This window comes from Dendropsophus ebraccatus, chromosome 2 (assembly GCF_027789765.1).
Source record: "Dendropsophus ebraccatus isolate aDenEbr1 chromosome 2, aDenEbr1.pat, whole genome shotgun sequence".
NCBI classification, from domain to species: Eukaryota; Metazoa; Chordata; class Amphibia; order Anura; family Hylidae; genus Dendropsophus; species Dendropsophus ebraccatus.
Window position 1 is genome coordinate 161,049,287 of NC_091455.1, and position 26,406 is coordinate 161,075,692.

At 44.0% G+C, this 26,406-nt stretch overlaps 1 protein-coding gene across 2 annotated transcripts in view; it reads left to right on the forward strand.

Annotated features, from left to right (window-relative positions):
* The first annotated feature begins 2,566 nt into the window (after positions 1–2,566).
* OSBPL10 (oxysterol binding protein like 10) overlaps positions 2,567–26,406 on the forward strand; it is a 302,765-nt gene continuing 278,925 nt past the window's right edge. For both annotated transcript variants that reach the window (XM_069958631.1, XM_069958632.1), the window contains exon 1: positions 2,567–3,107. In XM_069958631.1, coding sequence (XP_069814732.1) covers positions 2,827–3,107 — 281 coding nt within the window. In that variant the 5' untranslated portion in view covers positions 2,567–2,826. The remainder of the gene's footprint in view (positions 3,108–26,406) is intronic.

Below are 26,406 nucleotides of genomic sequence, written 5' to 3' on the forward strand. Positions count from 1 at the left end.
TGTCCCCATATACTTATAATAATGTCCCCCTCTCTCCCCCCTTATTTATACCCCCTTATAGATGGCCCCCTCTCCCCCCTTATAGATGGCCCCCTCTCCCCCCTTACTTATACCCCCTTATAGATGGCCCCTCTCCCCCCCTCCCTTATAGATGGCCCCTTCCCCCTTATAGATGGCCCCCTCCCCCCCTTATAGATGGCCCCCTACCCCCCTTATAGATGGCCCCCTCTTCTTCCCCCCTTATAGATGGCCCCCTATTCTCCCCCCCCCTTACAGATGGCCCTCTCCCCCCCCTATCATAGTTGCCAACATTTGAAATTTTTTTCCAGGGACACTTTAGTGTTAAAAAGGGGTGTGGCTTATTGTGGGTGTGGTCTCGGCGGGGGTGTGGCCTATCATGGGTGGGGGTTCAAAATTTTCCAGTTAGAATCTACAGTCAGAACAACACAAAAGGAGCATTACACACCCCAGTTTCAGGCTTATTAGCCCAAGAAAGGCCAGATTAAAATGTGGGTACTCATGTTTTTTGTCTGGATTTCAGCCATGGCAGCATGCAGCTTTCCGTGTCTTTTGAAGTTTAATCCTTATACTAATGAGGCGGGACAGATTGGTGCCCATAGTGCACCAAACCACCTTATTAGCATTAGGATTAAACTTCAAAATACACATAAAGCTAAGAAACTTACCTTCATCCTCAATGCCCCGTGCGCTATAGGGAGATATCAGCAGGTTAAATGCTTTACTACAAAAAAGGCAAAGTACAGTGGAAAACCGATCTATCTTTTTTGATGTTTTTAGGATGATGAGAAAAAAATCAGGATGCTTCAACAGGATGCAAAAACTTTGTGAACCTAGCCTTGTTCTCAACACAGTGTAAGAATAGGCATACCTTCCTTTTAGAGGGACAGTCCCTACTTTTGGCCAACGTCCCTCTGTCCCTCTTTGCCCCTTACATGTCCCTCTTTTTGACCTAAAAAATGAGGTTGACATTAATAAACTGTTGCTCTAGAAAGTGTCTGGTTTCTTATTGTATAATAGACCCAAACCTGCACATTGTTCTATAATGTGGTGCAAGTTGGATCCTAAAAATTATTATATTCAGATGAATCATGTAACAATCACCATCACTCTGGAACTCTCTGCCACATGATGTTGTCATTAGAGATGGTCCGAACCTGCTTCGGTTCGGGTTCGTAAGAACCCGAACTCTCGGCAATGATTCCAGCTGTCTGCCCGTTCCATGGAGAGGGTGGATACAGCTGGAGGACCGCCTGGAAAACTGGGATACAGCCATAGCCATAGGCTGTATCCCAGTTTTCCAGGTGGTCCTCCCGCTGTATCCACCCGCTGCACGGAGCGGCCAGACAGCGGAATCTGATGCCGAGCGTTCGGGTTCATACGAACCCGAACCTTGGCAGGTTTTGACCATCCTTAGTTGTCATGGCCAATTCATTAAATAAGTTCAAGGGAGGCCTGGATACGTTGATCCAGGGATTATTCTAATCGCCATTGCATTCGGGAAAGAATTTTCTCCCTGCGATGGGGCATGTGTCTTGTCATCTGCCTCATAGGGTTTTTTTCCGTCCTCTGGATTAGCACAGTAGGATTTCCCTAGGTTGAACCTGATGGACTCTTGTCTTCTTTCAACCTTATTTACTATGTTACTTTTATGGCCCCTGTCACACACCATTTTACACATGCAGTTTATATGCCCCCATACACACATCTGTAGTTGTTACAAATCCGTTTTAGGGCCATGATATGTGCAGCAAAAAAAAAAAAAATCAGAGGGTCCCTGCAAATGCAGTGAGAAACACATTTGTAATTCTGTCCGTGGTTCCGCAATTACTTACAGGTTTACTATGTGTGAATGGGACCTAAGTACAGTCACACATACAGGATCTGCTGCAGATATCAGTGTAACTAAATGCATCAATCTGCAGCACATCCTGTATATGTGATTGTATCCTTGAATTATAAAATATAGAAATATCTGTAAAATTTTTCCTAGACTGAACCAAAAGTATCCCTCTTTGCCTGTCCAAAAAGTTGGGAGGTATGGAATAGGAGTTTGGAAGGTGGTGTACTCAGGCATGGTTCCCATTAATTTGAATGGGCCAAATGTAGCAAGGCAGTGAGTTTGTTTGGGTCATTCTCTTAGGGAATAAGTGTTCTGTATCAGAAGGGTGCACTGCAGACCATTAAATATCATTAGGCCCCATGTGTGAGAGCGGTGGTCTCCAGTTCTATACTTTGTGCACAGGTGAGAGAGGGCACAAAGGTGATATAAAGTCCATGTGCACTCAGGTCCCAGGTCACCAGCTGTAGTGACTGCCATGTCCCTCAACTTTCCCAGAAGTATTCCTAAGAAGCAAGTACATAGCCAGTCTATCATAGAGAGGGACTGTGTGCAGGAGGAAGCTGCTGTGTGTGACAGGTGAGGTGTACAGCACTGAGGTGCCACATAACAATATCCGGGAGCACTGGAGGTGTGGTAATGGAGGTGGTGCCAGGGGTGGTCAGGGGAGCGGGGAGGAGGGAGAAGCTTTCCCTCCATACACATTAGCAAAGTCAGCTGTGAGAAGTGAGTGAGGAGCCGTCCATGCTGCTCCCGGGAGGGCGGGCACATCTCATTCCCGTCCAGGAACTGACAGGCACACATGTAGCGGTGCCCGGGCAGCTGACAGCCCCCACACACCATGGGCGCAGGGTGGGAGACGGGCCGACAGCAGGAAGCTGCATGAAATAGGAGACTGCTGGAAAAGCGAGGGGGGAGCGACACTTCCCGGTGCAGGAGCCTGAGAACCGGGAGGCAGCGGCCGGGCCATGGACAAGGCGCCTCAGCAGCAGCAGCAGTCCGGCGGCGGGGGCAGCAGTAACAGCAGCAGCAGAGCCACCTCTGCAGGGTCCTCTCCTTCCTCCGGGGCCCGGGGGCTGCTGGCAGGAACAGCCAGAGGGAGCCAACCGCAGGCTGTGGCACTGGCAGCGGCGGGGAAGCTGGATGGGGCAACCTCCCAGCCGAGCAGGGGAGCAAGGGAGCAGCAGCAGCAGACCATAGAGGGGGTTCTGAGCAAGTACACCAACCTCCTGCAGGGATGGCAGAACAGGTAACTGCTCCATGGTGCCCATGTGTTATGTGCTGACAGAACTGACAACATTCTGCCCACATGGCTTCTGAGGGGTATGGGGGCTGCTGGGCATGGAGGGTGATGATGGCAACCTTGCCCTTGGATGTGGCCTTTATGAAGGCCGGCAGTGTACATGCCCGCAGGGTGCTATCACTCTATTGCATTATGGTTTTTCTTATGGGACCTAAGTTGATCCTGATACGGACCCCCCAGTCCATTCAGCTCATGATACAGACCCCCCCCAGTCCATTCAGCTCATGATACAACCCCCCCCCCCCAGTCCATTCAGCTCATGATACAGACCCCCCCAGTCCATTCAGCTCATGATACAGACCCCCCCCCCCAGTCCATTCAGTTCATGATACAGACCCCCCCCCCCCCAGTCCATTCAGCTCATGATACAACCCCCCCCCCAGTCCATTCAGTTCATGATACAGACCCCCCCCCCCAGTCCATTCAGCTCATGATACAGACCCCCCCCCCCCAGTCCATTCAGCTCATGATACAGACCCCCCCCAGTCCATTCAGCTCATGATACAGACCCCCCCCCCAGTCCATTCAGCTCATGATACAGACCCCCCCCAGTCCATTCAGCTCATGATACAGAGCCCCCCCCAGTCCATTCAGCTCATGATACAGAGCCCCCCCCAGTCCATTAAGCTCATGATACAGAGCCCCCCCCCAGTCCATTCAGCTCATTATACAGACCCCCCCCCCCCCCCCTCAGTACATTCAGCTCATGATACAGACCCCCCTTCCCTCAGTCCATTCAGGAAACTTCCTAGAATCATTCAGAACATTTATGGGCATGTGTATGAATGATCAGATACTGATAACTTTATATTAAGGGTGCGGGCCTGTCTGGAAGATATCTCCATCTGTTCTCACAGACATCATTATACCTGGAGGCGCCAAGGACGTCATACGAGCGTCAGGTTAGATATTGGAGCCTAACTATGTCACATGCTAGAGCCTCCATGGATGGGACTGCGGTTACAGGTCTGGGATGTGTTTACTTATGCACATGCAGTCGTGTGTATGGTGTGTTTATATAGGGTGCAGAGCTGTAGAAGCAGCGTAGTGGATGTAAACAGCCCCTCTCCCATAGACATCCCTTAAGTTCCACACATCCAGGTTTGAATACAGATGGTCTGTGTGTTCCAGAGTAAGACAAGTAAGGCCTCTATTTAACCCTTTGCTGCAAAAAAAAAATATCATACACTGATACCCACGTTTTCTGAAAGTAAGTACCCGGTGTGTTGTGAAGAAAGAAAATAAAACAGCAATTTTTATAGTATTGGACACCTTCATGCAACTTTGCATCAAATCTTAACGTTTTGTAAAAATGCCATGTTTGTGTTTAAAAGTGTGACCCAGGCAGAGCTTGACATGTAGCCCTCACTAAAATTAAAAGTTCAGGACGTGCTGTTTTTATACATGCCCCTTATGTCTATAGCTACATGCAGATAATGTCACATACTCGCAGCAACAAAGGGGACCCAAGATCTCTCTGATCCAAGTTGACAAGTTTTCTGGTTATAGGAGGACAAATATAATGTGTGTGTGTGTGTGTGTGTGTGGGATTACAACATGCCCAATAGGTTCCTGTATTCTCTGGGTTCATTGGAAGCCGTACAGGGTAGAGAAGACAGTAACAGGCTGTGATGTGACTTCCTTCCCGTACTTATTTATAATGTATTCTTACTGGGAACAGTGACATTTATCTGCTCCCTGACATCAAACAACTACTGTATCTGAAATATTGGGCCCAATGGCCATGGTTCCTGACTTTCGAAAGGTTGCCCAGGCCTACAGTCCCACCTGAACTGACAATGGGCACAGAAAGACGCGATGCACACTGGACAGGGGACTGTCTGTCGGCCAGAGCACATGGCTCCTATTCTAATTAACGGGACCTGTGCAAAATATTCATTGGGTGTCAGGGGGTTGCCTTGTCCTCTCCAATGTGCAATGCATATTTCCATGCCAGATGACAGATCAGGCAGAATAGTATATCAGGATAACACCTTAGCAGTATCTAAGCTCTAACTCTTATATTCCAGCCACAGCAAGGGTTTTACCCCATGACCTAAAAGTTGATACTATATTAAGAGATCAGTAAGTAGAAAGGAAGAGCCCAGCGCGACTCATGCTATAGGGCCAGGTTTTTACTATTAATAATGTATAAGGTTATTGCAGTCAGTATTTTACCATTGCAGGAAAATTAGATAAAATATGTATTTGTTGGGAAGTGCATGTGGTTTTTCAAATCATTTTGAAGACTTGCACTTTGTCAAAGACGTTGGAAGGTTTGCAGATTTTATAAGCATAGAAATTAGATCTAAAGGCAAACTCTTCATGATAACCAAGCAGTTAGCGAGCTTTACCGGCAATGCCATTTATGGGGTTCCTAAAATGTTAATTAAGGGAGAAGTCCGGCCCAATGAATATATATACTGCAGGCAGAACGTGGGGGGAACATAATAAAGAACTTATACTTACCAGTCCCCATGCCCCTGCAGCGCCACATCAGCTCCACATCAGCTCCTGGTCCCCTGCGGATGTCATCTCTTCATTTATTAATACATCATGACCCGGCAGGAAAGGGTCACTGACTGTCTGAGCAGGGCATCGGTCAGCCGAGTTGTTGTATTGGGGGTGGGATGTAGTTGATATAGTGGGGGGGGGGATGGGGAGATGAAGAATCCCGGTGGTTGTCCAGGAAAGGGACGCAGCACTGCAAAGGTGCGGGGACTGGTAAGTATAAGTTCTCATTCTGATTACTTTTTATTTGCCTGGACTTCTCCTTTAATAGGAATTCCTGCCTTGATATGGGCAGGGCGGGCTATGCATGAGCTATATGATTACATGGAAAATGGAACTTTAGTGCGACTGGTATAATTGTTCAACAATATAACGTATGGACATAACAGGAAAACTTAGAACTGCCCTGCAACTTTTGCAAAGTTTGTATTATGCCTTTTATTGGAGCTGCAACAGTTTAGGTATTGTTTAACCTCTCTGTCCCTCCTCCCCGCCCTCTTCATCATTAGGAATGATCCAGGCAGATTGCTTCCTATTACCCACTTGTGTGCATAATGAATATGGACTGGATTGTTAAGACACCTGTGCAAAGCTCAAACAGCAGTAAATGTTCCTGGATCATTCCTAATGATGAGGAGGGTGGGGAGGAAGGACAGAGAGGGTGTGCCAGCCTAATGCATATCCAAATGTAAGCCCTGGCCGTTAGACACAGCGCTGCGGGATTAAAAGTTGTTTTTAGGAGAATAACCATCACCTGCCGAACGGACCCCAGGACAGGTCTTGGATTAAAAGCAGCTATCCGAAAGTACAAGTGGTTTGGCGGGGTCAAATTGCGGGTACAGAGTCGCTTTAACATTCGGACTGGGACAACCATACTATGCCCAGTGAGTGCTGTGCATAAAGCCTTTTAAAGTCTATAGGGCCGTAATATGGATGCAAAATAAGCAAACAAAAATGTGAGACAGGCCTTAACATATTTTATACTTAAACTCACTAAAGAAATGTTGCTTTCCCAATATCTATCTATCTATCTATTCAGTGGTGCAGAGAGATCCTTGGTAGCAGGACAGTATCTGAGTTTGCAGTTGTCTTTGTAGAGAGGAGACCACAGACTGCTAAAGAGTGGAAGGAGAGCATCACATGGCACGGTTGCCAGAAACAAAAGGGAAAAACTTGTTGAGCACCTTTGGTATGATAAAATTGTAAAATATGATTTTATTTTTTTTTAGGACTTGATAGTGTGTTCATAACATATGCTGGTCAATGGTGTAACCATTATAGTGTACAGGGCCCCCCAATTAACTACCGACAGATGATGTCCACTTTGTTAAAGTGACTGTACCACCAGGCCCAGGCTGAAGCACTGGAGGTGCACTGACCCACCCTTAGTGTGAAGAAACCCTGTCCCCTCTATGACGTGACTCCATTAGAATCAATGGAACCCTATCATAGAGGGACTAGGGTTTCCTCCCACTAAGGGTGGGTCGGCCCGCCTCCAGTGCTTCAGCATGGGCTTGGTGGTACAGTCACTTTAAGAAAGAAATAGGCCGCAGCGATAGCGCCCTTGCTGTGGCTTATCCCTCTCCTTAGAGAACAAAGAAACATTCTGGCATGCTGAATGTTTCTGTGTATAGGGAGAATGGGCGGCGAGTGGGCGACATAACTGACGGATGGACGATCGTTCCCCCATCAGTTATTGAAGGTGTATGTGGACATTAAGAGTGATGCATGAAAGATATGCAGTTGATTATAGTAGCAGACAAGTGTATGAGAGTTTAAAATGTAACTGTCATTTAAGAAATCAATCGTACAAGCGATTTTATGAAACTCTGTAATAGGTTTTTTTTAGAAAAATTCTTTCTTTCTGTACTCAAAAAGCTGTTTTCCAGCCTCCCTCCACTTGCAGAAAATCAGGTTTATAGGTGTCTATTATAGTCTATGGAAGGGGGAGGAGCAGAGGGAGATGAGCGAGGGCCCTATTACAGCAAACAATTATCGTCTGTACTTGGCAGATTACCGTCTGTTTCAGCTGATACTTTTTGGTGTAATAGCGCCTGTAGCCGACATTCAACAGTTTAAAAAATACAGTAATTGCATAGCGGTCTGCTGCGCATCGTTCTGTGCAACAGGAGCGGTGGCAGCAAACCACCGCTGACTACAATGAGCAGCCCGGATGATCCTTACAGCACAGCCCCCCCCAGGGAACGAGGAGGAGGCGGCGAGTGCTGACCTTACAGGTCGGTGCTCACTTCCTCCTCTTAATCATGCTGTGCAATATGGCCCTGAGCAGGGAGAGGAGAGAAACTGCCCATGTATAGGAGTCAGAACAGCACAACAATCTTGCCTCACAAAGTTCCCTGACCAGCGTTTTATGTGGCTAGACAGTCTCCAAACTGCAGGGCTGTTTGTCTCCTCTTCCTGCTCACTCATCTCCTTGGCACCCCCCCCCCTCCGTAGTTTATAATGGACACAGCAAACCCATCTTTTCTTGGCTTCTCTGTAATGTAGATGACCTTGCCTGATGATGATCAGATAAGAAGTGAAGGGGGAGGCTGGGAAACAGCTTTTTGAGTACAAAAAGAAACTTTTCTGTTTAAAAATAATCTATTATAGAGTCTATTAAAGGAGAATTATGGCAGGGGGGGGATGAATTCATATCGGGCAGGGGGTGCAGAGAAAATATGAAGGAACGTATATTTACCTTCATGCCCGTGCAGCATTACCAGGCTCCCGCACCCCAGCGGAAGTCATTTTCTCCCAGCTATGAGGCATTTCACGACCCAGCTGCCACGTCACTGAAGGGCAGGGTTTACCCCGCTCAGTCAATCAGTGACTGCTGCGATGTCCTGTCCCGGTCACTCACCTGGCTGACCAGGACATCAGACAGCAGGGTCGCATCATAGCTGTAGGGGAGATCTGCAGACTTGTCAGTGGGGTCCAGGTGCTGAGTGGGCACCAGAACAGGTCTCCCCGTCCGCCACCGGACCTCTCCTTTTAAAATCATTTGTGCAAACTTATGCAAAGTTGTTTTAATTGGCAGCTACACTGCAGAAATGTTGTAAATTTTCCCATTTAATTTGAATTTCCTATTAAATCGTGTTGTGAGTTACCGTCAGAACCACAGACACATAACTATCCTCTGGGTAATCAATTGCTTGGTACAATCTGCTTATGTTGCTTTCTTCATTTATCTGAGCGCACATTGTGCTCTTCACTGCTATGTATCACATATCAGCACATTCCTACACCAGACGTGTTTCCTGTACAGTAAGCTGTATTGTACTATCAATAATAATACATTTATTTGTGTAGCGCCAACAGATTCCACAGCGCTTTTTTTTTCTATGAATACAGTACAGTGGTATATAATACACAGTAAGGGTATATTCACACGGACGGGCTCGCAGCGAGATTCTCAGGTCCTGGCAGTTCCCATACACTACATACTTGCTGCGGTCTAAACGACCGCAGCGAGTATGTCATTCTGCCGCCCTTAACCCCTTCTGCTCCCGCCCGGCTCCCCCGCTGTAAGCATACATTACCTGTCCTTGCTGCACGGGTCCGGCGTCCTGCTCTCCCGTCCGGCCAATCAGTGGCTGCAGCTGGGCAACACACTAGTTGGTCGGACGGGAGAGCAGGACGCCGGACCCGTGCAGCAAGGACAGGTAAAGTATGCTTACAGCGGGGGAGCCGGGCGGGAGCAGAAGGGGTTAAGGGCGGTATAATTACATACTCGCTGCAGAGGTCGTTTAGACCGCAGCAAGTATGTACTGTATGGGAACTGCCAGGACCTGCCGGGCTCGCAGCGAGAATCTCGCTGCGAGCCCACCCGTGTGAATATACCCTTAAATAATTAGAATAAATAAAGTATAAACGAGACCTGCTCGTTGGAGCTTACAGACTACAACTTGAGTTGACACCAGGCATAAGTGCTTCATTTGTCCATGGTCCAGCCATTGTACATAGTTAGAAATAGAGGATGAGCCAGTAACAGCGCCAATATCTGATTGCAAGTAAACATAAAGTGCAGGAACCGAGAGAGAGAGCGGGGGGAAACAAGTTTAGGGAACGTTATAGGCGAGCCTGAAGAGATGAGTCTTCAGGGCACGCTTGAAACTGTGAGTATTGGGAATGAGTCTGATGTCTTTGGGTAGGGTGTTCCAGAGAACTGGTGCAGCACGAGAGAAGTCTTTGAGACGGGAATGAGAGGTTCTGATTATGGAAGATGTTAAGGTTAGATCATTTGCAGAGTGCAGAGCACGGGAAGGATGATAGGTGGAGATGAGGGAGGAGATAGGGCTGGGCGATAATGGCCTAAATCAATATCGCGGTTTATCATACATGTAGCCGCGGTAACGATAATTATGACACGCCCCTTTTAAAAGCCACACCCCTTTTGAAAACCCCATTTTCCGATGGTAATACAAACGTGAATTTATTCCATATAACAATGTGCAGCAAACTTCACAAGTAGTACACAACATTTTGGCTTCTCCTACACCATTTTCAAGTGCCACTTGAAAATGGTGTAGGAGATGCCAAAACGTTGTATATTACTTGTGAAGTTTGCTGCACATTGTTATATGGAATAAATTCACGTTTTCATGTTTGTATTACCATCAGAGTATTTTTACTAGCTGACTTGATCTAAGGTCTGGGATTCATCTGCTGTCACCCACAGTTAGTTTTTTGCTCTATCTATCTATCTATCTATCTATATACTGTGGGGGAGATTTCTCAAACATGGTGTAAAGTGAAACTGGCTCAGTCGCCCCCGGCAACCAATCAGATTCCACCTTTCATTTTTCAAAGAGTCTGTGAGGGATGAAAGGTGGAATCTGATTGGTTGCCGGGGGCGACTGAGCCAGCTTCAATTTACAGCATGTTTGAGAAATCTCCCCCAGTGTGTGTGTGTATATGTATATATATATATATATATATATATATATATATATATATATATATATATATATATATATATGAGATAGATAGATAGATACAAAATTGGCGTTGGATTGGTGACAGCGGACCTAGGTCTTGACTCTTGACCGGATTTAAATAGTAAGTAGTAATAGTAAGTAGCCCACTGCACTCAAAGGGTTAACGGTGCAAAATGTAGATTTATATTAAAAAAAAACCAATGTGCTGCACTATGTTTTTTTGAATAAATCTACATTACGCACGGTTAATCCTTTGAGTGCCGTGGGCTATCTACTTACTAGATAGGGGATAGATGATAGATAGATTTAACGATAGATAATAGAGATAGATAGATGTAATGATAGATAGATAGATAGAGATAGATAGATGTAACGATAGATAGGATATCTATCTATCGTTACATCTATCTATCTATCTATCTATCATTACATCTATCTATCTCTATTATCTATCGTTAAATCTATCTATCATTTATCTATCTCCTATATCTCTATATCTAATATCTGCCCCCAGTTACTGTCACATGCTGCCCTGCCCCCCCCTCCCCCTCTCCCACACATAGTTGGGGTCAGGTATAGGTCGGCACCTCCATGCTCCCACGCTCTCTCTCTCTCCTGCACAGGAATCCTCTGCCCCCGTCACTCAGTGCTGTGGCACATATATCTGTGTCCCGAGCAGATCGTCACACACGGCTGCTTCCAGCACTGCCAAAAGATAACTAGGCGCCGAGGATTCCTGTGCGGGAGAGAGTGCGGTGCCCGGTGGGGGGAGGATGTGCCAACATATACCTGACCCCTGCAGCCACTTTATGTATGGGAGAGAGGAGGCAGGGCACACCGTGCAGCTTCCAGAGCCGCCCGGAAGCAGCAGCAGCGCTGAGCACACAGCACGCCTGTGCGCAGCCTGTCACATCTCCAGCCTTCCTCTTCAGGAAGATTAACTGAGGGGAGCAGAGCATGGGGCCGCAGGGTGAGAAGGAGGAGGAGGAGGGAGGGGGGAAATACCGCAGATACCGTCCTGGCAGAGTCGAGGTCGGTTAACCGACGCCAGTGACGGTATCGGTATTTTGACGGTATACCGCCCAGCCCTAGGAGGAGATGTATGGAGGGGCAGAGTTGTGGAGAGCTTTATGGGTGAGGAGCTTGAAGTGGATTCTGGATTTAATGGGTAACCAGTGCAGTGACTGGCACAGAGGGGAGCTGTAGCTGCTGTACTAGCCGCTGTTTGTGACCCTGATGCAGGCTGCCATAAGCTCCTGCCCACAATTTACACATTCCCTGTTTATTCAGGGAGATATGATTGCCTCGTTTGTGTGGCCCACACAAACGAGGCAATCGGCCATTCAGTGAGTGTCTTCCCGCTCCTTGGCTGATTGCTGACACCTTTACGGTGCGTTTACACAGGCAGATTTATCTGACAAATTTTGGAAGCCAAAGCCAGGAATGGATTTTAACAGAGGAGAAATTTCAGTCTTTCCTTTATGACCTGTTCCCTGTTTATAGTCTGTTCCTGGCTTTGGCTTCAAAAATCTTACAGGAAAATCTGTCTGTGTAAACGCACCATTACACTGGCCGATTATTGGCCGAAGGAGCCTTTCTAGCAAGCTAGAATTGCAAGCTGATTGCAGACCCTGTCTTGTGACCCTCACACCACCACTCTATTACTATAGAGAAATAGTAAATGAAGATGCCAGCACCATGGCACCAAGTGAGGCGGATATCTCGCCATCCAAAGTACTGGCTGTGCTCTCCTGCACCGGGCTCAGTTATTGCTGTTGCCCATCCATAATTCATAGTTATTTTGTAAGTGTATTACTGTTAGAAGAGCTTGTTAAACATTTAACAGACCTAATGGAATGCTGAATATTGTATAAAGGAGGACACACAAACCCTATTGTAGATCCTGGATCAAATCTGGACACCCGTACTCCATAAGACTGTGGACTTGTTGTTCAGTAGATTGTATTATTTGAGATGTGGGAATCCTCTTCACGTTTAATAACCACCACCAAGAAGTGACCAAAGGCTGTTGGAGAATTCACCAGGCTCTTCAGATTTTCTATATACTGACAGGTTACTTAGATTATTAACATTGTTTTGGATCTGAGAGCTGTAACCCCATTCAATGTCCTGATCATAAGGATCCAGCACTGTAAGCCGTTCCATCGTCCTGATTATAGAGCTCCACCAGTGTCCTTATCATGTGGGTCCAGTACTGCAACCCCCGCCAGCATCCTGATCATAGGGCTCATCACTGCAACCTCCACCAGTGTCTCACTGTTCAACTACCAGATTATTACATGCTTTACCTGAGATTACCTCTAAATATAAAAAAAGAAAAAGAATTAAACTTTCTATCACACTTCATTTTAATGAGAACATTTCAGATCACTTTGGGGGTTAAGTGTAATCTTATTAACAAGGTTTTACATTCTTAATCCTGAAATACCTATTTTGTGCATATTAAATAATGCCAACTCTTACGTGAGACTGCTTATATTGTGCATAAGCCTCTGGGAGTTCTTCTTTGCTGAAGTGTGCAAAGCCTTGTGCACACGTTTCCCCTGGTCCCTCTCCATGGTGCTGGCATCTTTATTCACGATTTCTCTATAGTAATAGAGTGGTGGTGTCAGGGCCACAAGACTGGGTCTGCAATCGGTACTTTGGAGCAGTATTTAGAATAAGAGTTTTAGCTTGCTAGAAATGCTCCTTCGGCCAGTGTAAAGTAGTCAGCAATCGGCCAAGGAGCGGGAAGACACTCCCTGCATGGCCGATTGCCTTGTTTGTGTGGGCAGTAAAATGTGTCGTTATTGGCCACCTATCTCCCTGAATAAACAGGGGATGTGCAAACGATGGCAATTAGGGATGGTCCGAACCTGCCGAGGTTCGGGTTCGTACGAACCCGGACTCTCGGCAATGATTCCCACTGTCTTAAACCTCCGTGCAGAGGGTGGATCCCAGTTTTCCAGGTGCTCTTCCTGCCTTATCCACCCTCTCCACGGAGGTTTAAAACAGCGGGAATCATTGCCGAGAGTCCGGGTTCGTACGAACCCGAACCTCGTCAGGTTGGGACCATCCCTAAAAGCAATTGATTTAAACAGCTGCACAAACAATACACTAATCGTTCATTCGGCCTGGATGCTTAGTTAATTGTGTCTTGTAAAGGTGCTGGGAACAAGCTCCAATCTCGCTTTTTTGTGGTAACTGATGGCCAAAGAGGTGAAAAAAAACCTTTTAGTTATTTACATTTGGGCAACAAACAAATAACTTTTTATTTCTCCAGACAGCCCCTACATATGGGCTATATTTTATTTTCTTATTCATTGTTCTCTTTTTAATTTTGCAAATCAAATTTACTGTAAATCAAACTATAAAAATGTCATAAATCCCTAGTTATTTTGTTTGTAATGTATAATCTGTGGGACAGCTAAGGCAATGGTTTTGGTTATTTCCTTTGTATTGAGTTATGCACACTTTATTTTTATACAGGCTTATGTATGTATATTACAAAATGTAGAACAGAAGATCTATTTTATTTTCCTACTTTAACTGAGGAATCCATGGGAACAAGGGAAACGAGGCCTCTGATGTACCATTATGGTGTGTTTACAGGGGGAGATTTATCTTTCAGATTTTTGAAGTCAAAGGAATGGATTTAAAAAGAGGAGAAATCTCAGTCTTTCCTTTATGATCTGTTCTCAGTTTATAGTCTGTTCCTGGCTTTGGCTTAAAAAAATCTGTCAGAAATCTTTTTGTGTAAATGGACCGTTAGTCTCTGGATGAATTTATCTCGGTCTATTAAGGGTGCCTTCACGCGTACCATATCGCTGTGTTTTTATTGCTGCCTTTTTGCTGCAATTTTTACATGCATGTTTTGATTTTCACATGATTTTCATGTGAAAATAAAGCTGGCATGTAAAAATCGCAATAAAAACGCAGCATTAAAAACGCAGCGATACGGTACGTGTGAAGCCACCCTTAAGGTGTTTTCTAAACAAGCTAATCATAGTTGTACTACACAGTGTAATACTGTGTATTAGTGATGACCTGTAACTGTTGCTCAGCTTTTATTTACTTGAGGTTCATTTTGTAAACTTGGATGTGAGCCTGAGTCATACTCCCCTCAACCTCATAGTCTCACCATCCAGAGCCTGGCATTCACACCCCCTGCCTGGGGTCCCTAGCCGTCATACATTTATTCTTCTTCTATGGATAGGTCTTTAATGTTGATTTTAGGATGACGTCTTCAATAATGCTTTTAATACTGGGTGTTTGCAGTTTCTTTCCACCATAAATAAGTGACCGTTGAACACTGACTCTGGTATTACGCCACAAAGTTTCCTGTAATGCATTATCTCTTGACAGTCACATTTCCTTTTAGTGATCATTTATAAAATGTATTTCATGTACCAGTTGTGCAATCCAATTCTAGATACAGCTCAGACATTAGACTTAATAAATACTTATTAGGGTCATTATCCATTACTAATGGCATGGAGAGGAAAACACCATGGCCCTTTATTATGTTGTTTAACCATAAAGTTGAAACTAGGGATACCGCACTGTATGACTGCGATGCTAAACAGAGCAGGCTGCTCTACTTTTCGAAACTTTTTTGACAAAATAACAAAAATATACAACTCTTTTCCCTTAAAGACATTGGTATATAGTGTCATACAGTATTTTGCATGCTTTTTGTGGTGGGAACTGTTTACCTCACATCAAAATTGCTGCTTTGATGTATACATGGACAGCACTTGACGACATATATGCAAGCATGCTCATTGGGTGTATGCCATTCTGTGCAAGTACACTAGCACAAGGCTCCATGGGTTATTCTAAGACTTCACCTGGCATCTCATATGTGATCTCTTTGGTGATCCTTCTGTTCTCATAGTAAGTCCAGTTTTTAACGGCCATGATATGGGTACATATTATAGTCCATATAAATCTCCATTGTAAGCGTGTGCAGCCCAGGAGCCTCTCTTCTCCCATTTCCGTTTAGTAAGGGTCAGACCATGACCTCTGTTGACATGCCTCTACAACATGTCAGAAGTGTTTTATAATGGCAACGCACAAACACTTTAATGTAAATGAAGAATTTCAGTGTTACTCCCTCAAAACTTATTGCAAAGAAACAGTGAAGCAGTCACACAAGGTTTGATAAATCGCCCCCATTGATCAGGCATTACTTGTTAGTCTGGTGATTGCATACACTTTTCTCAGTCTGATTGCATTATCATATTCCCACTTGTATTATATTAGAGTAAAGCAATGTCATGCATTAATTGATATCATCCTGCATTTTCCCATAAAAGTGACAAAGTGTCAAATTCCCACCTGCACTTAAATTATTGAGAATCTTATTTAAAGGGCAATTATCATTAATATGAAATAAGACATTAAAAGGAATCTGTCACCAGATTTATGCTGCCTTATAACATTCTGTACCACTGTTCTTATAATAAGCAAGAGAATGGGCTTCGTGCCGTGCCACTCCCTCCATCCTCCGAATGCTGATTGACAGCTGTCTGCCTATACACAGTGGGCAGAGGGAGCTGGTGCTCATGAATGTCAAGGACTACTTAGCATTCACATATAATGGTGAGGACTGGTTTGCATCCCTGTTATTCAGGAGGATTGATCCAATTAAGCTGCACAGAACAATGAAAGTGATACATCATTCTGTTCAGATTCTCTGTAACTGGTAATTCTACCTTTAGATCAGCACAAACTTACGTCAGCATAAACCTACTGACCGAGTCCATTTAGGTTTTCTTCTGTCACGTTTATACACTGATCAACCATACTACTAACATGAATAACATTATCTCTAAAAAAGGGCACAAATCGCATGGGATATTAGTCAGTAAGTAAACAGCTAGTTCTTGAATTTGATGCGTTTGAATCATAAAGAATGGGTAAGTGTAAGGATTTGAGCAGGTTTAACAAGGACTAGAATGTAACTGCTAGACAAGTTGATCAGGGCATCTCCAGAATGTCAGGTTGGGTATTCTCATAAGCAGGGATTAGCAGCTGCCAAGAGTCCAAAGAGTGAGAATCAATAAACTGGTGACAGTGTCACAGCCCATACACTAAAGGCTCATCGGTGCATGTGGGGAGCAGTCGATAGCTCATGTACTGTACTTAAGGCCCTATTCCACGGAACGATTATCGTTCATAAACTCGCTCCAACGACCGCTAGTTTACAATCACTGAACAATTTTTTTTAGCGAAGTATAACACATGAACGTGAACGATATACCCTCACCGGCCACTTTATTAGGTACACCATGCTAGTAATGGGTTGGACCCCCTTTTGCCTTCAGAACTGCCTCAATTCTTCGTGGCATAGATACAACAAGGTGCTGGAAGCATTCCTCAGAGATTTTGGTCCATATTGACATGATGGCATCACACAGTTGCCGCAGATTTGTCGGCTGCACATCCATGATGCGAATCTCCCTTTCCACCACATCCCAAAGATGCTCTATTGGATTGAGATCTGGTGACTTTGGAGGCCATTTGAGTACAGTGAACTCATTGTCATGTTCAAGAAACCAGTCTGAGATGATTCTAGCTTTATGACATGGCGCATTATCCTGCTGAAAGTAGCCATCAGATGTTGGGTACATAGTGGTCATAAAGGGATGGACATGGTCAGCAACAATACTCAGGTAGGCTGTGGCGTTGCAACGATGCTCAATTGGTACCAAGGGGCCCAAAGAGTGCCAAGAAAATATTCCCCACACCATGACACCACCACCACCACCACCAGCCTGAACCGTTGATACAAGGCAGAATGGATCCATGCTTTCATGTTGTTGACGCCAAATTCTGACCCTACCATCTGAATGTCGCAGCAGAAATCGAGACTCATCAGACCAGGCAACGTTTTTCCAATCTTCTACTGTCCAATTTCGATGAGCTTGTGCAAATTATAGCCTCAGTTTCCTGTTCTCCTGCCCATTCTCCTCTGACCTCTGGCATCAACAAGGCATTTCCGCCCACACAACTGCCGCTCACTGGATGTTTTTTCTTTTTCGGACCATTCTCTGTAAACCCTAGAGATGGTTGTGCGTGAAAATCCCAGTAGATCAGTTTCTGAAATACTCAGACCAGCCCTTCTGGCACCAACAACCATGCCACGTTCAAAGGCACTCAAATCACCTTTCTTCCCCATGCTGATGCTCGGTTTGAACTGCAGGAGATTGTCTTGACCATGTCTACATGCCTAAATGTACTGAGTTGCCGCCATGTGATTGGCTGATTAGAAATTAAGTGGTAACGTGCAGTTGGACAGGTGTACCTAATAAAGTGGCCGGTGAGTTTATGTAGTGTAACAATTATTTTGCGGTCGTTCAAAACGTTCGCCGGGGTGATCATGATCATACAACACACCTACTTTTTTTTTTTTAAACCTTTTTATGAACAACAAAGATTTTACGAACCGATTAGCGAATTATCTTTCAAAGACCAACAATTTTTTTCCAACATGCTGAAAAACCATTTTATACAACAATATAACTATATTGCCTTTGTCGTTCGCTCGTTTACACCAATTCCACGAAGCGATTATTGTTAACGAGTGGTCGTTGGAGCGAGTTTATGGATGCGTGTAATGGTGCATTTACACGTAACGATTATCGTGCGAATTTGAACAATAATCGTATGTGTAAACGCAGCGAACGATCAAACGACGAACGAGAAATCGTTCATTTTGATCTTTCAACATGTTCTCAAATTGTCGTTGATCGTTCGCAAAAAAATCGCAGATCGTTCCGTGTAAACTGTCGTTGCAAAAATCCGGCCGTCCCCCCCGCTCATCCGCAAGGCCCCTCCGCCGGCTCGATCGCCACCCTGCCGCTCCGATAGCCCCCGCTGCCCCGGCCACAAGCATACCTTACCTGTTCGGCGTAGCGGGTGTTCGAAATTCACGGCTCCCCTCTTCAGTGCATTGATTGGCTGAAGAGGAGCTGTTTGAAATTCCCGTCTCCCCTCCTCAGCCAATCAGTGCTGCCGTGCATTGATTGGCTGAAGAGGAGCTGTTTGAAATTCCCGACTCCCCTCTCTTCAGCCAATCAATGCACTGAAAAGGGGAGCCGGGAATTTCGAACACCCGCTACGCCGAGCAGGTAAGGTATGCTCGTGGCTGGCGAGGTGGAGTGCCTGATCTAAACATCAGAGCAAGTACACCTCTTCATGGCAACTGTGTTCTCTAATGGCAGTGGTCTTTTCAGCAGGAAAATGCTACCTGCCATAGTGCAAAAATGAAGCATTGCTAGTCCTATCTATGAAGAGCATACCAAACAACTTACAGGACCTAAAACAAAGATTCAATACCACATGCCTGCCCTCATATAGCCTTCAGCCATGTTGTATTCATTGCTGCTTTCTTATACTCTACATTTGCTGCTGCATGGTACTCTGCACAGTCTCTCTGTCTTTATTTAAAGGGCTCCATTCACATCTGCAACATGGCTTCTGTTGTCAAAGGAGCTGTGATGAGTATGATGGACCTTGATATGTAAAGGACTCTAAATAGATAGAAGGCTTTAAACTTTAATTTGGCCCATCTGCTTTGTGTTTATTTTTCCGTGCCCATGTTTTTGTAAATTAAGTTTTATACCATTCTAAAAGGACTTTTCAGGGTTGTCCCCTGGTTTTCCAGCCGTCTTCCTCATTCTGAAGTGTTGCATCTTCTGTTTGCATTTTCCTGTCTCGGTGTTCTCTCTCCCTATAGAAGTCTGCAGAATCTCACTCTAGTGCCACTCTTCCTTTGATTCCTATCTGATCATACAGAAAGAGCTGGCAGCTAGAATTGACTGGCTGTCATGTACATATTGTTCAGCCGGGTTTTTTTCTTTGGAATACAGCTTTCATGTGAGATGCCACCGACATTATTGTTTGTAAAGAATTTTTGGAAGTATAGATATATCCTGGTTTCAGCAAATAATACGTATTCACTGAATAATAAAAAGGCATGCAATTTCTAATATACTCTGTATATCAATTCCTTACTGTGGTAATATCATCGTTTGTGGTCAGTGGATAAGACCCTTTATAGTTTACTGCTAAAGGCGGTCACGTGGTTGGTACATGACTCACAGTAACACAGAGATGTGTCTTGAACAAGCGTCCATCACATGACTTTTAACCCTTTCCCAGCAGTTGATGTATATGTATGTCCAACAAACGACCAGGTTGTATGGAGTGGGCTCATGTCTGCACCAGGATTCTGTCCAAAAAGTGCATGTTATTTGCTAAAATTAACGTTCACATGTGCAGGATTCGCAGCAGATTTGATGCTGCGGATATCAATGTAACTAACGGAAGGTCAGAGGGATAAGTGTGCCGCCACTGCTGCAACCCACCAGTGTGTAGGCTGTGTGGTGTGTAATGGAGGTCACTGGGCACACGTATGAGACAATGTAGGAAGATGTAGAGGTGATCAGTTGCTTAGTGAAAGTCCATAATAAATTCTCAAGTATGTAGAAAAAAGATGCAACTAGTGGCACCCACCATTCTTTTTTTTTTTTTTTTTTTTTTTCTTCATACTTGAGAATCAATGTAACAGACTGACCACAGCATTAAATCTACTTCTGATCCTGTACATGTGAATGCACCCTTAGAAATAAGTTGTATGTAACCCGGCTGCTTGAACAGTATATCAATCCAGGAAGGACGTTAAACCCTAAATTCCTCTTTTTATGGTTGCTGATGTACTGACCTTGTTTTCTGTATCCTAAAGTCATGGGGAGAACAGTGACATGATTAGGGTTTTCCCATATGGTTTCCATGCAAAATTTGATCTTTCCTCACTGTGTATCTTTGTCTTGATAGACAGAGTTTGCAGATGATTATCAACATCTTGTTGTGACCTACAGAGTGATAAACACTGTAATAAATATTTCTTGACAACAGCGCTGTCACTTATTTAGTGTTGTGACATGTGTTCGCTATAATTTGGATGAGCAGGTCCAAAACAACTATTTCAGTTTATTCCCAGATCGCAGATTCAGAAGGCAGCAATGGTAGGATACTGTCACAAAATAAAAAAAAACTTAAAGAGAACAGAATAACTTAATGTGGGAAGATGCCGTATAAAAACTAGGAATACTGGACCACAAGTAGGAGTTGGCAGAGAGGAAAAATGGTGGAGTACACAAAGCTCACCACCAGATTACTGCTCTTCTTACTAATGCATGATAAAAAAAATAATAATAACTTCTGATATAATGCTGCCCATGGTGAGACTAACAATCCCTTTTATACTTCCTATTTCATCTAGTCTCCTTCCCCCATTTCTGAGCTGCTGAAAACTCAAAAATCTGTGGTTGAGTTTTTCTCTGTCTCCCCTCCCTTCTGAGACACCTGATGTAAACAAGTTTCTGACTGGTTTTATCTGCAAGATTGTAGATTATTTGTAATACTGGGAGGGTTAAACACAGTTCCTTAGCAGTTTGTCAGCCTAACCCTCCCAGCATTACAAAGAAGCTACAATGTTGCAGATAGGCCAGTCAGGGACTTGTTTACATCAACTGTTTTATGGTGGTTTTACACGGAACGATTTATCGTTCGAAATTGCACGATAACGATCGAATTCGAACGATAATCGTACGTGTAAACGCAGCAAACTATTAAGCGACGAGTGAGAAATCGTTGATTTTGATTTTTCAACAAGTTCTCAAATTATCAATGATCATTCGCAAAAAATTTGCAGATCGTTCCATGTAAACAGTCTTTCAACAATTTCACCTATGTGTGAGATTAAGTGATCGCAAAACGATCGCATAACTATTTTTCCGTACGATGTATCGTTCCGTCTAAACGTTGATCGTTATAAAAAAAACATTGTTCATTCAAAATCGTTAATCGTGCGATTGGGCGAATTATCACTCCGTGTAAAACCACCATTAGAAGGGAGGGGGGAGGGGGAGACAAAGAGAGGCTCACACACAGATTTTTGTATTTTAAGCCGAAAGTAGCAGCTGAGAACTGGGAGAAGGAGGCTGAATAGCAACATATTTAAAACGTAAGTTTGAGTGGAATAAGCATGGCCAGACGTCACACAGTGGCAGATTTATAGAGGATGGCGCCTCTTAAATTAATCTGCTAAAATAAACAGCAGCGGGGTTTACTTAAAGGAATCTGTCAGCTGTAATTCATGTTTCAAACTACTAACATTGTTAGGTAGCTGTTAGGACAAGTAGACGCATGGTAGCTTTCATGTATCTGTGCTTCCATGATGTAGAAAAATGCTTTTATTCTATAGTACAAAGAGTCAAAGAGGCTTTCCCAAGTTACTGAATAGCTACAAGCCGGAATGTCTCCTCTCTCCATCTCCCTGCTTGATTGACATCTGGAAACTAAGGGTGGTATTACATGGGCCGATGAGGGCCTGATAATACCTGTAAACTAGCAGCAATCTGCTAGATCGTTGCTCGTTTACTGGACCTATTACACGGCCTGATAATCGTTAAACAAGGGCTGCAGGGACATTGTTACTGATGTCCTTGCAGCCTTGCTCAACTATAAACTTTACCTATCCACGTTCTAGGGCTGCTGCTGCGATCTTCTCCATGGGTCCCACGCGTTCTAACTTCAGAGCGGCCTGTCAGCTGACAGGCCGCTCAGCCAATCACAGGCCCGGACCGCTGCGGCCTGTCAGTGGACAGGTCACTTTGAAGCTAGAGCGCGCAGGACCCGGGGAGAAGAAGACCGCAGCAGCAGCCCTGGTACGTGGATCGGTAATGTATATCGTCAGTCGCCGGCCGCGCACCGCTATTACACGTAGCGGTGCGCAGTCGGCGCTCAGCGACAATAGGTAAGAACATATATCAACAATCAGCCGATCGTTGGCATCGGCTGATCGTTGTATTTATTACATGGAGCGATAATCGGCCGAATCGGGCCGATTATCGTTCCGTGTAGTAGTACCCTAAGTCCCAAGCAGCTTTGAAAAGGGGCAGTAAGGAGGTGTTACACCTTGCTGCACTTCAGGAGCTCAGGAATGTCTCTTTGACTCTTTGTACTGTAGAATAAAAGCATTTCCTCATTTTGGAAGCACAGACAGATATATGAAAGGTACCATGTGTCTCCTGGTCCTTACAGCTTATCTCAGTGTCAGCAGTTTAGGACAAGAATTGTTGCCGGCACTTTCTAAACTTATGGAGAGAGATTTATCAAATCTGTCAGATAAATCTGTCTGTGTAAACAACACACCCTAAGTATTTACGCTCTTCTTTCTATATTTATCTAATAACTATGACATGTTCATAATGCATTCAACATAGGGATTCATGGGTTTCTTTATATAATATCTGATATATTTAAATATGTGTCATAAATCCGTAAATATCACAATCTATGCTCTACCAGTCGTATAAATCTGTTATTTTTTTTTATCACATAGTATTACAGGATTAGTATCAAAAGAGGACAGAGTAAGAACAAGGATAGAGCAAAGAAGGAAGAAGTAGTAACACTCCACAGCACCCCTCCTAGCTGCAGGTTCTGTATACTACCTATGCCCTTGATGTGAACAGAGAGCTAGCAAAGAATGAAGTGTTCTGCTCATTTATTTGCCTCCCTTGAGCGTCTTCCTAACCTTATGACATCTGCATGCAAAAATTCCTTTTATAGCAGAATGGAACTTTGTCATCTGAGAGACTAACAAGTCTTCATTTTTTTTTTGTCAAAGTCAAATCTTTGTCAGTGTTAGCTATAGATACTAGTAATCAGCATTTATCTGGTTACTTTGTTGGACTTTTCTTATTTCTTGGCTTTAGGTTGTGATCACACATGGCATTTTTGTTGCGATTTTGATGAGATGTTCATGCTATTTAGCTGTGAATTACGCATTTGCGCCAAGTGGTGCTATTGTTTTGCAGTTGCGCAATTAGCTACAAAATCGTGGCAAGTGACAAAAAAATGCTGTGTGTGAACACAGCCTTAGAGCACTGAGCATCCTAGTAACACACATTCCTGATAATCGGTCTCTGTAAAAGAATCGGTGATCGGCCAATTAACAAGTTCATTCTTTAGCTGATTTAACTTTTGTGGAGCCATTTGGATTATCATTCTTGGCTTCACATAGCCATGACTTAGAGCAATGAATTTAAATGGCCACATTTTTTTCATTGGGCCTTCTAAAAACTCTGCAATCAAGCACTGATCTCACTAATCGGAGCTTGTTAGGTGTTGCTAATCAGGACTCTTACAATATGCTTCTCACACAATGAGGTGGGGTTCACCAGTGAGGTACCCACAGTTGTGAGGTGTAGTTTTACTGAATGTATTGAAAGCTACACAGTCCTTTCTATGGCTGCAACAATCTCTGTTTTAGCAACACAACTGGTGAAAGAGTTATAAAATGGCATTTGATTGGTCACAAAAAACATATTACAGCGTATGGCTAAGTTCACACAACGTATCATTTCATTCAGCAACGACAGAAGTTAATGAAATTGTAGGTTGCTTCAATTACTATGGAATCCCATCGGGAGTGTATACACTCTGGCCGAGATTTCTTGTGGCCACATCAAAAACTGATGTTATATCTGTGCGGCCACGCAAGACTGACAGAGCAGACAATGTAAAGTGCAGCTCCAGCTGCACTTTGCATTAGCGGCTATAGTTAATTGCAATGTAAGTGGAATGCTGGCTATGGTTAAGTGGAATGTGCCCACAGGCCAATTCTAAAGAAACTAAGTCCATCTTGTCAATACTGCATTACCGGCCGGGGTGAACTTTACTGACACCGGCCGTTCTGTGACACAGTTTTGTCAAAGGAGGGCCGGTGTCATACCAGCCTTAAAGTGAATGCCTATAGTTTTACAAGCTCTCCAAGACCCTTTGTGGAAGGAATGGGAGTAGTGGTTCTCTGAGTGTGTTCAGGGGTCCCTATACAGTAAAGAGATTGGAAATAACCCTTTAAATAGTAAAGCTTCCATACTTGGAGTGTGTGATAAAAGTGACAGGGACCGCGCCATTGCTGATAATAGATTGTGAGAACAAGCAAGAGAGAGAGAATGAATAATGAAAGGGTGCAGTAGGAGCAGGAAATTGACTCCAGCACTTGACTGGACTCTTTTTGGATTTTCTTTGCCTTCTGATGTACTAAATATGGTATTTGAGGCTGTAGAGGACTCGGTCACCTGCACTTCAACAGTTGTTGAGTTATTATTAACTTTATCTACTCATAAACATTGTTCTTATAAAGTCTGCTTTTTTGGCATATTAGACACTTGTTGAGGAGCACTTTGATATGAACAGAGATCTTTATTTAAAGAAATCTTTTTGATATGAACAGAGGTCTTTCTTTACAGAGAGAACACTTTAGATTCTGGGGATTTTACTTAGACCGGTATTTAATGCTAAAAAGTATTATTGCAACTTTATGTGGGAATTAATTCTCTATTCTTTTACTTTAATTATTTTCCAGCAAATTTGAATTTCTAGTCAGTAATTTGCCTATTAATGATGTGAAAAATTACAGCAGACATAAATACGTTGTTGTTCATAATTACTGTAATTGGGTCTATTTCTGACTGCTGAGATACACGTGCTACCCCTGTTTATTCTAGACATTGATCTATAGTAGTTGTCAATTCTCAGTGCTTCTTACTTGAAATTGGCGCAGCTGTACAATCATATAGCTAATGTTTTTATGAAATATTACAGATGATTATGCTTGTTACTATATGATTTGTCTTAAAAAAAAAAAAAAATCATTCAACTCATTACATTTGACATATAATTAAAGGGGTATTCCAGTGAAAAATGTTCTCTTTAAGATCAACTAGTGTCACAAAGTTATATAGATTTGTAATTTACCTCTATTTAAAAAGTCTTTCAGTACTGCTGTATGTCCTGCAGGAAGTGGTGTTTTCTTTTCAGTCTGACACAGTGATCTCTGCTGCCACCTCTGCAGTAGCAAATTCCCATAGAAAACCTTTCCTACCCTGGGCGGTTCCTCTCTTGAGGTAGCAGGGAGCATTGTGTCAGACTGGAAAGAGTACCCTACTTCCTGCAGGACATACAGCAGCTGATAAGTGCTGGAAGACTTGAGATTTTTAAATAGAAGTAAATTACAAAGCTATATAACTTTATGACTCCAGTTGATTTCGAAGATTTTTTTTTTTGTTTTACCAGAGTATTCTTTATATTTAAAATTAATTGTTTTTCTTACATATTAGGCTGGGTTCATATCCCATTTAACCCCTTCACGTCAGCAATCTGTATATATACGTTCCTATTGCACATGCCCCGTGCAGTAGGAATGTATATATACGTTCCTGACTTCAGGGGGCTTTGTGATTAGAGCGGGATCGCTGCAGGGATAGCGATCCCGCTCTCATCTGAGTGAAGCACCGGAGGTAATGAGAATCAGCTGCGATCCCGCAGCTGACCCCCATTAACCCCTTAGTGACCGGCGAAACGGTCTGTTCACAGTGATGTCAAAGTAAAAATGAATGAAAGCCCCATGCTCTCCGCCACCGGAGGTAGCGTAGAGCATGGGGCAGTGATCGGGGACCCCCTGTGGGGTCCCGGTACAAGCGATCAGCGGTATATACTATATACCGCTCATCGCTTGTGCCATGTGCTCCCCAGCACTTTTTATCCCCTGTCACCATGAATGATTGGTGACAGGGAATAAAAAGTGATGTGCCCCCAAATTACATGTACCCACCCCAGATTACCTATAAGCACTTCAGTCTATCCGTAACATAACCACCCCAGGTTGCCCGTAATCATGCCAGATTACATGTAACCGCCCAGATTGCACGCAA